The following is a 13,754-nucleotide window of genomic DNA, read 5'->3' as shown; positions in this document are numbered from 1 at the left end:
CTTCATGAGTTAGTCACCTGGAATGCATTTCAATTAACAGGTGTGCCTTGTTAAAAGTTAATTTGTGGATTCTTTCCTTTTTAATGCATTTGGGCCAATCAGTTGTGTTGACAAGGTAGGGATGGTATACAGAAGATAGCCCTATTTGATAAATGGCCAAGTCCATATTATGGCAAGAACAGCTTAAATAAGTAAAGAGAAACGACAGTCCATCATGAAAATTTCAAGAACTTTTAAAGTTTCTTCAAGTGTAGTTGCAAAAACCATCAAGTGCTTTGATGAAACTGGCTCTCATGAGAACTGCCACAGGAAAGGAAGACCCAGAGTTACCTCTGCTGCAGAGGATAAGTTCATTAGAGTTACCAGCCTCAGAAATTGCAGCCAAAATAAATGCTTCACAGAGTTCAGGTAACAGACACATCTCAACATCAACTGTTCAGAGGACACTACGTGAAAATAGTACAAATGAAGAAAAATACTTGAATGAGTAGGTCTGTCCAAACTTTTGACTGATACTGTATGCATTTGTTGTTGTTGTTGTCACGTGTACCCTCTCCTGTCTCTAGGTCACCAGGCTGCTCATTATGGTGGACACCTGTCACCATCATTACACGCATCAGCACATAATGACACTCACCTGGACTCCTTCTGTAGCTCAGTTGGTAGAGCATGGCGCTTGTAACGCCAGGGTAGTGGGTTCGATTCCCGGGACCACCCATATGTAGAATGTATGCACACATGACTGTAAGTCGCTTTGGATAAAAGCGTCTGCTAAATGGCATATATTATTTATATATTATGGACTCCATCACCTCCTTGATTACCTGCCCTATATGGTTCCTTCCCAGGCGTCAATGTTTTTGTGCCAGTTTCATGTCTGTGTTTGTTGTTTTGTATTATGTTTTCATTTATTAAATTATTCCCTCCCTGAAATTGCTTCCCGACGCCCAGCGCGCACACATTGCAGTTGTTGCCTGTTTTGCATGTTATTTTGGCATTAATACGTGTCACATATCAGTTTGCAAACAATGCAAACGATGTAAAAAATATCTTTGAGTTAATAAAGCCGCATACAAACAGTCTCTTTTTTGCTTTCTTGAGTAAGGCAGCTCCAAAATACAGGTGTTTAAGCCTAGCTCAGTGCTTTCTGTCGGTGGTGGGGCAACCAGCGGAAAATACAGAGCGTAAGGGTTGGTAATGTTCTCTAGTTGCGCCGTAATTGGCTCAGTAATTGGCTCAGTGATCTGTCACTCATGGGGACACTACGTCAGTGCAAAATCTACAGGGGAGAGCTCAAAAATTCAAGCCCTTTGGGTGTTGCCATAGATTTACATTAGAAGTGCCCATCTAAGAAGCCTCAAGGTAATTGGCCACAGATACATTTTCAATTTCAAAGCTATCTACTGTAGCTTTGATTGGACTGATCATGTCAACATAATACTGTCAAAATCTTAGCTAGCTAGACAAGCATTCATCATTGTGAATCAAGTTGACAATCCACTGGCAAATTATTTTCAAACCTTGTCATATAAAGAAATTATAGATGAAATGTATCGATGCTCATCGGCCATTGGACAAACATTACACAACAAGTTGGAAATCTCAAATTCAATGAGTGGTTTGGAAGGAATCAGTGGCTAACTGCAAGCATTGCAAAGCAATTCAATGGAGATGATGTGTGGGCCAAGTTTGGGTTTAAGGGTCTCTTTTCCAAGCTTAAATGGAAAAATATTCACATGCAACACCATGGGCCAGAAAAGGTTGAATACATTGGCCATACCGTCAATCCAGCCTGACTTCTGCCACGTTCAAGACAACTGAGAACTCTGAAAAAAACTAGCTCCGACTGGGAAAATCCTTTTTGAAAGGTCATCCAACTCAGAATTCCAAGTCAGGAACTTGGGCCTCTTTCTAGAGCTCCAACCTGAAGATCACTGACATCGTGTTTTGACCTTGTTTTTTTCAGAGTTCACAGTTTTATTGAAAGCACTATACATCCAGAGAATGCCAGACTTTGATGACTAAGTTTGATTACAAAATTTGCCCACAAGGACCGTCATGCCACCTTCCTGTTCAAGTGAGCATAACAAGGTGAGTCCAACAAGGTCTTATATGCTGCTGCATAAATGATGTAATATGCCTGGGAGATATGTATATCGTAGCTAAGAAAGCAATACTAAGTGTATGTTGTGTAGTAAGCTGTTAGTAGCCCATGTGCCTCACCCTAAAAATTGGGTCCCTTTCCCCCTTCATAACTTAGCCTACTGTTCTGACTTGCTGCTGCACATGTTTGAGTTTATTTATTTTATTTGAGTTTGAGTTCATTTTTACAGGGACAGTGCACATTAATCAACGTTTCAGTAAAAGTGCCGGGTTTTAGCCAGCCGGCTCATTTTCAACCGCAGTCCCTGGGCAGGTTATTAAAAACAATTACAATATAGACAATAGCAACATAGGACAAGCAAGACATAGCATACAGACAGAGCAATATAGGACAAGCAAGACGTAGCATACAGACAGAGCAACATAGGACAAGCAAGACGTAGCATACAGACAGAGCAACATAGGACAAGCAAGACGTAGCATACAGACAGAGCAACATAGGACAAGCAAGACATAGCATACAGACAGAGCAACATAGAACAAAAAGCAGCAAGACAAAATTCATAAAAGCAACAAAGTGTTTCCACACCTCACAAGTTACAGACAACAGACATGGAAAGCGGCAACACACAGCTATGTAGCCTATAGCCTGTTTTAGAGATATGTCATCATTGAATATTGCAAGAGCTTTCATTGTCTGCTGTAAGAACAGCCCATGTTCTGAATTCTGTCGCTACACTTTTAAAAAGTGCTGAACAAATAGTTATATTGAGTACGTCCACCTTGAGTACGTCCGCTCACTCATTAATGTCTTAATAAAAATTACGGATTACCTCTTATCCATTCATCGTTCCTTTATGCTATAGTTTGTACATCTCAATTGTCAGTAGAAACCACATTTGTTTAAGCAAGTCAGCCATATCAGCTGTTTTTTTTAAAGCAGTAAATGAGGCTGAATAAACTGTTTCGCTGCCAGACAAGGCTCTGCTGATATCCAGGTGTAGCGGTGGTAAGGATTCACTCCATGGTGCTGAAAAGTAAGCTCTGCTGTTGGGACAGCTTTATGTAGGTCCTAACAGTTTGTTGGCACTGTTATAGTGCAATTAATGTATTGTTTAGTGTCGTGTTGTGGCTTTGCTAACATGCATACAAAAATGTTGAGTTTGTCCCACTAAGATTTACATGCTAATATCGCCATTGATTGTTTTACAAGAGAGAGAGAGAGAGAGAGCGAAATAGGCTTTGGCACGAGCGCATCTGCCAGCCAGGGAGTGAGCTGCGCATCAGTGTGTGAGTCATTTTTAGGACTATAATTTCCTCCTCATATTGTAGCCTACGTCTCCACCTAGGCCTAGGCTATAGATGGATTCAAAGATGCTGCCAAAGTCTCCAGTCATGTAAAATGACATAGAATTGCACGAAATGTGTTTATAAAAGGCAAACATTTTCCCGGATAATAGACTACAACAATGTTTTCCCGTGTGCAACTTCTGTAAGTGCTTTTATTCTACTGCTCTATGCCACAACGCAAATGCGATGATATGCATGCAATGCCTTCTGGTACCTCAGAACTCCCCAGGTCAGCCAACTCTCGCGCTCACTTTTTGTTCTGGCACCTCCCAATCTACAAATTAAGTTCTCGTATTAGCCATAGTCTTGGAAGGTTATGAGGTTGGCGTTTGCAAGCTTCATGATCACCAAAAGGTGGCGGCAGTGATGCATTATCTGAACTTGTAGAATTTTTCCTTGAGCGATGTTGAGTTGTGTAGCCTAAACAGTATACCACCTTCAAACTGAAGTTTAGCCGTCTTTATACATGTCCGAGGTAGTCTATTGTAATAATTACAGTGAGTAGTTATTGTACATAAATCGAATGTTGGCTAATTACAAATATCCTCTCAACATAATTACAAACGTCCAACTCTAGCTCTCCATACCCATTGTGGCGTCTATTTTCGATGTTTCCTCTGCCATTCGTGAGGGTGGTGTGGCAGTACTTGGTCGCGGAAGTCTTGTAATTTACTTTTTAATGGTACTACTCCAATACTGTACTTAACCCTGACTCAGCTGGCTGCACATGTTGTATAAGGATTAGGCTCAACGCTAACTTCGAGACGTCAACACTAAAAGAAGGCGGTTCTTCATTGAGCCCTACAAAATCCAAAGGCAAAAGAGACCAGACTATTTTCTCTCAAGTCTGCAAAAACTTTCTGTTACAAACCCCCCGGGAAAAACTTTCTGCAGAATGGAAATATCCAAAGCAGATGACCTTTCGACTGAGCAGGCTGCCAATTTACTAGGTTCACCTGGTCGAGACAATCAGATGAGACAGAGTGGACAGGTCCATAAAAAGAGGTCGAAGAACCGCATGGTAATCGTTGCGGTGAGTGGAATTACTGTAACTTTTCGGGCTGGGTAGGCTATGGTAAAACTAGGATCAAGTGTACCTGCGCTGTCTGCACTCTTGGTGATGTTATATGGCATGATGATACAATGTAACCTAGCCAAACTTTAAAGCCAATTACCAGCATGCATAGCCTACATTTCAATTCATTTGTTGGCATGTTATCTTTTGGATGGCACCCATTCAATGATTCGTTCATAGGCTATTGCAAGCGAACAGGTGTTTATGTTATCGAATTTGATAGGCTATTGAATTACATAAAGGAGCAATGACATTGTTTATAAACAGTTGAGTAGGCTAAAACGATCTTATATTTTGGGTTCTGATTGGGTAAGACAGTTAAACTAAGCTGATGAGGTATTTTTACATTGTATTTCTTTTAAACGTTATTTTACCAGGTAAGTTGACTGAGAACATGTTTTTATTTACAGCAACAACCTAGGGAATAGTTACAGGGGAGAGAGGGTGAATGAGCCAATTGGAAGTTGTGGATGATTAGGTGGCCATGACGGTATGAGGGCCAGGACACCGGGGTTAACACCCCTACTCTTATGATTAAGTGTCATGTAATCTTAAGTGACACAGAGAGTCAGGACACCCGTTTAAAGTCCCATCCAAAAGATGGCACCCTAAACAGGGCAATGTCCCATATCACTGCCCTGGGGCAATGATGTTCAATCATTAATGGCGATATGAGCCACGTTACAATTCTCACCTAGCGGATTAATCCGATTGGCACGATTTGTAGGGTGTTTGCATTTCACACCAGGGACCTGGGTTTACTTCCTTGCCCGGCTTTTACTACAGTGGTGTCAGAAGTGAGATGGCGGCCATCAGAACATGTGAGGGGGCCATGCTAGGTCAAAGCACAAGGACCTGCCTTCCCATTTGGAGGGGCCGTTTAGCGATCCTCACCAATTCCCACCAAGCCAGTTAACCTCTTTCGTGTGATGGGTAGGGTGTCTGCCAGCGACCGGAGTTCACTTCCCTACTTGCCTGTGCCAGCCATTGACGTTGTGGTTGTCTGAACTTGCAATTACTATATCCTTACGTTCAAGAATGTCTCCGTAGCCTACGTGCGCTACTTACAGCGCAATGTCTCAACAATCAGCTTGCATGCACTTGGGCAATATGTCCTGTCAGACATGAGTCAACTCTCTTCAGGAATCATTCTGCAAACATCGGTTTAGAGTTGTGAAATATAACAGATGGCAATATTAGAGCTTGTTGCCATACAGGCTGGTCTCATAGACTAGACATAAAATAGTAAACGTAATGCCGGGACACTCAACTTAGTATGATATGTTACATTTGGTATGGTTGCATAAGATTACTTAAGGCAAAAACATAAGGAGGGTTGGTTGGTCTGAGTGGATGGGCAGGTGTATAACGTGAACGCCTAGCAACCCGAAGGTTGCTTGTTTGAAACTCATCACGGGGACCTTAGCTAATTAACTTTGCAAATACTTACTACTGTTTAGTTACTTTGCAACAACTTAGCATGTTAGCTAACCCTTCACCTAACCTTAACCCTTTTAGCTTACCCTTTAACCCCAAATCCTAACCTTAACCCCTAGAGCTAGCTAGCATTAGCCACCTAGCTAGCATTAGCCACCTAGCTAGCATTAGCCACAACAAATTGGAATTTGTAACTGTATCATACATTTGCAAATTCAGAACATATTGTACATTTTGCAAATTTGTAATGTACGTTTTGCAAATTTTGAACATAATGTACATTTTGCAAATTCGTAACATGTCATATGAAAGGGATGATCGACATCCGCAAATGAATACATATCATACGACACCAGTCAACGGTTTGGTCATTCTAGGGTTTTTCTTTATATCTACTATTTTCTACATTGTAGAATAATAGTGAAGACATCACAACTGTGAAATAACACATATGGAATCATGTCATAGCCAAAAAAGTGTTAACAAATCTAAATATATTTTATGTTTGAGATTTTTCAAAGTAGCCACCCTTTGCCTTGATGACAGCTTTGCACACTTGGCATTCTCTCAACTAGCTTCATGCTTTCCCAACAGTCTTGAAGGAGTTTCCACATATGCTGAGCACTTTTTGGCTGCTTTTATTTCATTTTGCGGTCCAACTCATCCCAAACCATCTCAATTGGGTTGAGGTCAGGTGATTGTGGAGGCCTGGCCATCTGATGCAGCACTCCATCACTCCTTCTTGGTCAAATGGCCCTTACACAGCCTGGAGGTGTGTTGAGTAGGGATGTGCAATATATCGGTGAACATATCGGAATCGGCCAATATTAGCTAAAAATGCCAACATCGGTATCTGTGTTATAATATCGATGTCAAAGCTGCCATGCATACCTATATAACGTAGGTACATGATGTAATGACGGCACGTAAAATGTTGCACTACACGTGCAACACAGCATCCCTAATCTAGCCAACAATGTTTGCTGTGTGGATTGAGCAGTCAACAAGTCAAGCAGTCATTTGAAGGAGTAAGAACATTTCAGCAAGACAACTCAAAAGCAAAATCCATTAAAACCAAGATAATGGAATCCATTGCCCTTGACAATCAACCGTTCTCTGTCGTGGGTGATGTTGGCTTTCACCGACTGGTCGAGCACCGGTACACACTATCAAGTGCACTATTTTTCAGATGTTGCCCTACCAGAGTTACACAGTAATAGCGTCACTGCTATTAGCTTCACGACATGCATACTATGGAACGCCGTTTGGGTCTTTGCGTGTCGTAATAGGGTCACTGCTATTAGCTTCATAACATACATACTATGGAACGCCGTTTGGGTCTTTGCGTATCAAAACATATATAGTAGCATTGTCAAAGCTGTACAAAGAAGTCTGTAAACACCAGACAAGGAACAATGTGTTTTCAATACCACATTGGTAATAAAGTATAATTTGTTCGACTGCAACTTCAGGGGTAGCTAGCTTTAGCTTGGTACCAAGCTAGCACCAATACAACCAGCGTGAAAACAATGACCAGTAGAAACTGCAGTCATTTTCATTATTCTTAGCAATGATTTTGGAATCTTTGAATCCAAGTATTGTTGTTCGCCTATTCAAATTAAACTTCAGTTCATGAAAATAAAACAAAATAACAAATGTCCTCTCACTGTCAACTGCGTTTATTTTCACCAAACTTAACATGTGTAAATATTTGTATGAACATAACAAGATTCAGCAACTGAAACAAACTGAACAAGTTCCACAGACATGTGACTAACAGAATTTGAATAATGTGTCCCTGAACAAAGGGAGGGTCAAAATCAAAAGTAACAGTCCATATCTGGTGTGGCCACCAGCTGCATTAAGTACTGCAGTGCATCTCCTCATGGACTGCACCAGATTTGCCAGTTCTTGCTGTGAGATGTTACCCCACTCTTCCATCAAGGCACCTGCAAGTTCCTGGACATTTCTGGGGGGAATGGCCCTAGCCCTCCGCGCCAACAGGTCCCAGATGTGCTCAATGAGATTGAGATCCGGGTTCTTCGCTGGCCATGGCAGAACGGATATTCTTGTCTTGCAGGAAATCACACACACAACGAGTAGTATGGCTGGAGGCATTGTCATACTGGAGGGTCATGTCAGGATGAGCTTGCAGGAAGGGTACCACATGAGGGAGGAAGATATCTTTCCTGTAATGCACAGCTTTGAGATTGCGACTCGGAGGGTGAAGAGCAATTTTTGTCAGTCCCGTCTGATCCAGCGATGGTGGGTTTGTGCCCATAGGAGACGTTGTTGCCGGTGATGTCTGGGGAGGACCTGCCTTACAACAGGCCTACAAGCCCTCAGTCCAGCCTCTCTCAGCTTATTGCGGACAGTCTGAGCACTGGTGGGGGGATTGTACGTTCGTGTTGTAACTCGAGCTGTTGTTGCCATCCTGTACCTGTCCTGCAGGTGTGATGTTCGGATGTACCGATCCTGTGCAGGTGTTGTTACACGTGGTCTGCCACTGCGAGGACGATCAGCTGTTCGTCCTGTCTCCCTGTAGCCCTGTCTTAGGCATCTCACAGTACAGACGTTGCAATTTTTTGCCCTGGCCACATCTGCAGTCCTCATGCCTCCTTGCAGAATGCCTAAGGCACGTTCACGCAGATGAGCAGGGTCCCTGGGCATTTTTCTTTTGGTGTTTTTCAGTCAGTAGAAAGGCTTCTTTAGTATCCTAAGTTTTCACAACTCACCTTAGTAGCCTACCGTCTGTAAGCTGTTAGTGTCTAACGACCGTTCCACAGGTGCATGTTCATTAATTGTTTATGGTTCAGTGAACAAGTATGGGAAACAGTGTTTATACCCTTTTACAATTAAGACCTGTGAAGTTATTTGGATTTTTACAAATTATCTTTGAAAGACAGGGTCCTGAAAAAGGGACTTATCTTTTTTTGCTGAGTTTAAATAGCTAGCCAGCTACTTAACCCTGTTGCCCAAATCCAGCGCTATAAGCAACCAGCTAGCTTCATCTGGCTAGTGAGCCTCGACCGGACCGGGTTATGTATTATGTAACGTGCAGTCCCATTCAGATCCTGATTGGTCAACAAGCTTATGACACGTCAAATAGGCGTTATTTGACACACAAGGACCCAAACGGCGTTCCATGGATATCCTGGTTGAGAATGAAATGAACAATGAAACAGCACAGCAAGTAAATGAAATAAATAGTTTTTGATTATGTTTTACTGGTAATGGGGATGTGTAAATGCCAACAAAATAATTTTGATCAGTGTGTGTGTGTAACATTTTTTTTAAACTAGGCAAGTTAGTTAAGAACAAATTCTTATTTACAATGACTACTTCCCCGGCCAATCCCGGACAACGCTGTGCCAAATGTGCACCGCCCTATGGGACTCCAAATCACGGCCGGATGTGATAGAGCCTGGATTCGAACCAGGGACTAGTGACGCCTCTTGCACTGAGATGCAGTGCCTTAGATCGCTGCGTCCTTGTGTGTGTTAACTATTTAACTGTACTAGAATGCTTAAAAGGCTGCATATTTTTTTTAAATATTGGTTAAATGACACCAATGAGAAGAAGAGACTTGCTTGGGCCAAGAAACACGAGCAATGGATGTTACACTGGTGGAAATCTGTCCATTGGTTTGATAATTCTAATGAACTTATCCTCTGCAGCAGAGGTAACTCTGGGTCTTCCTTTCCTGTGGCGGTCCTCATGAGATCCAGTTTCACAATAGCATTTGATGGTTTTTTCGACTGCACTTGAAGAAACTTGAAAAGTTCTTGAAATTTTCCGGATTGAATGACCATGTCTTAAAATAATGATGGACTGTCATTTCTCTTTGCTTATTTGAGCTGTTCTTACCATAATATGGACTTGGCCTTTTACCGAATCTTCTGTATACCACTCTTACCTTGTCACAACACAACTGATTGGCTCAAATGCATTAAGAAGGAAAGAAATTCTATAAATGTACTTTTAACAAGACACACCTGTTAATTTAAATGCATTCCAGGTGACTAACTCATGAAACTGGTTGAGATAATGCTAAGAGTGTGCAAAGCTGTCAAGGCAAAGGGTGACTACTTTGAAGAATTTAAAATATATTTTTTATTTAACACTTTTTTTCTGAATACACAATCCCATATGTTATTTCACAGTTTGTCTTCTATTATTCTACAATGTAGAAAAGAGAGAGAACCCCTTGAATGTCTTGGATTTACATACAGAGTAATAATACAAAAAGTCAACCAATAACAGGAATCCTTCATGATTACATGAAGCAAATTGACATTTTTGAGTAGTCTTGCTCAATTAACCTGGGGTGTGTATAGCTACTCCCAACATTTGGGTTGTGAGATGTGTATTCTGTTTAGTGTCCTGAGGCGCCTGCTGTAGGTTTCCACCAGACAGGGTGTTTACTTTCACTGGACCTTGATACTTTACCCTTGGACACCCAGGACACCAGCCAGGTTTCTCAAACACCACACACACTATTACGCACGTGTACACACACACTCTTGCAAACATAAACACATCTACACACACACACACACACACACACACACACACACACACACACACACATATACATACTTGCACAATATTTCGTTCTAATATGGCTTTTCCAGTAAGCCATATTCGGCTTACGACATCACACATGTACAGCATATGATTCATGAAACAAAGTCTTCAGAGTTTTCAAAGCACTCCAAGATTAGGACCTGAGTTGTCTTTTATGCTCTTTACTACAGGTTCTTGGTTTTAACCCACAATGAGAACACGCCATACTGATTAGAGCCCAGTTCTAATCCTGACATGTCCTGCTAGCCTCTAATGAGACTCTTGACTCTCTTCAAGCCTTGATTATTAAACTTCTGTATATCCCTCCCTTTTAACATGGCTGACTCAGTTGAAACTTAAAATCACTGAGAACCACAGTCTTTGAACCACCCACTAATTAAACATGTGGCCAGCCGTGCACCCTTCCATTGCCAGAAGAGCCAGTCGGAGCAGACCACCAGGCAGCCAGGAGGAGGGGAGTTGTCTTACGACCAGCATTTACTTCTCAGTTAGAGGGCCAACACCCAGATGTGGAGAATTACTGGCTTTTTATTTGTACCCAGAAGAGAGGTATACATTTGAATGGGAAAGATTAAAGTGTCATACGACACATTTTCAAGAAGATTAATTTGGGTATGGTCTTTAGTATTTCATTTATTGTTTTGGTTGATTATTATTCTAGGATGTGTCTATTTAAAAAAAAAAAGTTTGGTTTCTCTCGATTATAAACGACTAGATGTTTTCCTCATACACAAGTTACAATAATATTTCTCAAGGTCACAGCAGGAAAGACTGCTGCCAAACGTCTCTTCATCATTTTTCTGACACAATACTTTTCTGTGGTATGCGATGTCACTTTGCAGTCTCGATTTACTGACCTTACTAACAGTGAAAGTGATTTAAAATCCCATGTACACAATATAAAAAAGCCACAAAACAATCCCCAGAAGATTGAATACTGGGATAAAGCAGAGAAAGAGGTACTCTGGTTTAACCAGAGTGAGTGCTACGTAGCGTCACAATAGGGATAATAGTTTGATCGGATGAGAAGAGATCCAAGATGGTTTTTCAGGACGCAATGCTTTCATAACATTATATACCCATGATATGTACTGTGCTGGCCTCGTACCTATCCAACATACAGTGCATTTGGAAACTATTCAGACCCCTATTTCCACATTTTGTTACGTTACAGCCTTATCCTAAAATTGATTAGGAAAATATTCATTTAATTCATCTACACACAATACCCTACATTGGAAAAGGGAAAACTGATTTAAAAACAGAAATACCTTATTTACATATGTATTCAGATGCGTTGCTATGAGACTTGAAATGGATCTACACACAATAGTGCATGTCACAGCCCTACATTGGAAAAGGGAAAACTGATTTAAAAACAGAAATACCTTATTTACATATGTATTCAGATGCGTTGCTATGAGACTTGAAATGGAGCTCTGGTGCATCCTGTTTCCATTGATCATCATCCTTGATCACATCACATCTGGCAGCATCACTACGGTGAATAATGGTGTTGGCAGCATGGTGGCAGCATCGTGCTGTGGGGATGTTTTTAAGCGGCATGGACTGGGAGACTAGTCAGGATCGAGGGAAAGATGAACAGAGCAAAGTACATCGAGATTGATGAACACTCCTGAGTGCTCTGGAGCAGGTTATGGTTCACTCTACCTTGGGAGCACCATTCACATAACCACCGCCGTGACCATGGCCTATGGACATGTTGCACCATTAAGTCAATGTTTTTACCTTGTCGTTATGGATTATCATAGTCTTCATCAGACATGTAATTAGGCATAGGAAATATCTGGTAAATAGGGTTCTGAGGTGTCTCCTTCAGGGGTCAGTAATGACATGGCAAGAAATGTCAACAGCTTAGCTGCACAATTTTTAACACAAATTATTTTTTATTTAACATTTTTATTTAACTAGGCAAGTCAGTTAAGAACAAATTCTTATTTACAAGGATGGCCAAACCCAGACGATGCTGGGCCAATGGTGCGCTATGGGACTCCCAATCACGACCGGATGTGATACAGCCTGGAATCGAACCAGGGACTGTAGTAATGGCTCTTGCACTGAGATGCAGTGCATTAGACAGTTATACGTATTTATTGAAAAAACACATGTCCAAGACATAAATCAATCAAATAAACATTGTAGTTCCCATAACACCAAATAAGAACTGAACCCTTCAAAACGGATTCCAGTCGTTGTCTGGTTGGTGTTAGATTGCGAGATCACTGCTGAGCTCTTTCAGATGTTCCACTACAATAGTCAAGTTATCCTCACCCAGGATATCAATGTACAGCAATGGTCACCTGTAATTTTGGATAAGGCTAAATCAATTACAGGCATGGTTGACCACACCCTATTTCCCGGCACTCATCCTTCTGGCGTGTCTTCATGTTCTTCTTCAGATAGTGTTTCAGTTCATCCTCCCGAATGGCACATGTTCACTGTCCTTTACAGTCTGTTATGTATTGTCCATTTTCCTACCAGTACACCAGCAGCATGAAGGAAGTTGACAGGATCTCTCTCCATGCTCACTCTACGTGGACTCATGTCGCACAGCGTGAGAGAAAAAGACATGAGAGAAAAGGCAGTTGATGGCTTTGACTGGATGCTGTGTACAGGTTGCTGGCTCGGACTCCAGTCTCACGGTAGCAGTGGTGCAGGACCATACTGAATGCCATTGTCGCCATTGCTTCAGACGGTTGAGGTTCTGACTGTTCTTGGTCAAATTGTATAACAATTTCATGTATCTAGATGGCACCTTCGCCATAACCTCGAGAGGCTTGACCAGAACAGCAGTTTAGTTTAGGGCATTTCTGATTCAGAAAATCCAGACAAATGATTTACTGTATGACAAATGATAACTCCTAGCAATATTCTGAATACAAATTTCTAAAACAAATGTCAAAGAGAATAAAAAATACACAGTTTAAACAATTTTTCCCCAAATTGGATGAGCTGCTACCACTAGAGTGAAAACACCGCCAGCATTCAAGTGACCAAAACATCAGCAAGGAAGCATAGGAACTGAGAAGTGGTCTGTGGTCACCCCCTGCAGAACCACTCCTTTATTGGGGGTGTCTTGCTAATTGCCTATAATTTCCACCTGTTGTCTATTCCATTTGCACAACAACATGTGAATTGTATTGTCAATCAGTGTTGCTTCCTAAGTGGACAGTTTGATTTC

General features: G+C 41.5%; 1 protein-coding gene across 1 annotated transcript in view; it reads left to right on the top strand.

Annotated features, from left to right (window-relative positions):
- The first annotated feature begins 4,083 nt into the window (after nt 1-4,083).
- enpp1 (ectonucleotide pyrophosphatase/phosphodiesterase 1) overlaps nt 4,084-13,754 on the top strand; it is a 39,818-nt gene continuing 30,147 nt past the window's right edge. Inside the window, exon 1 of the mRNA XM_046291202.1 lies at nt 4,084-4,486. Within this exon, the coding sequence (XP_046147158.1) occupies nt 4,349-4,486 (138 nt within the window). The 5' untranslated portion in view covers nt 4,084-4,348. The remainder of the gene's footprint in view (nt 4,487-13,754) is intronic.

The sequence above is a fragment of the Oncorhynchus gorbuscha genome, linkage group LG12, assembly GCF_021184085.1.
Source record: "Oncorhynchus gorbuscha isolate QuinsamMale2020 ecotype Even-year linkage group LG12, OgorEven_v1.0, whole genome shotgun sequence".
NCBI classification, from domain to species: Eukaryota; Metazoa; Chordata; class Actinopteri; order Salmoniformes; family Salmonidae; genus Oncorhynchus; species Oncorhynchus gorbuscha.
Note: the sequence above shows the minus strand (reverse complement) of the source record. Positions and strands in the feature narration are given on the sequence as shown.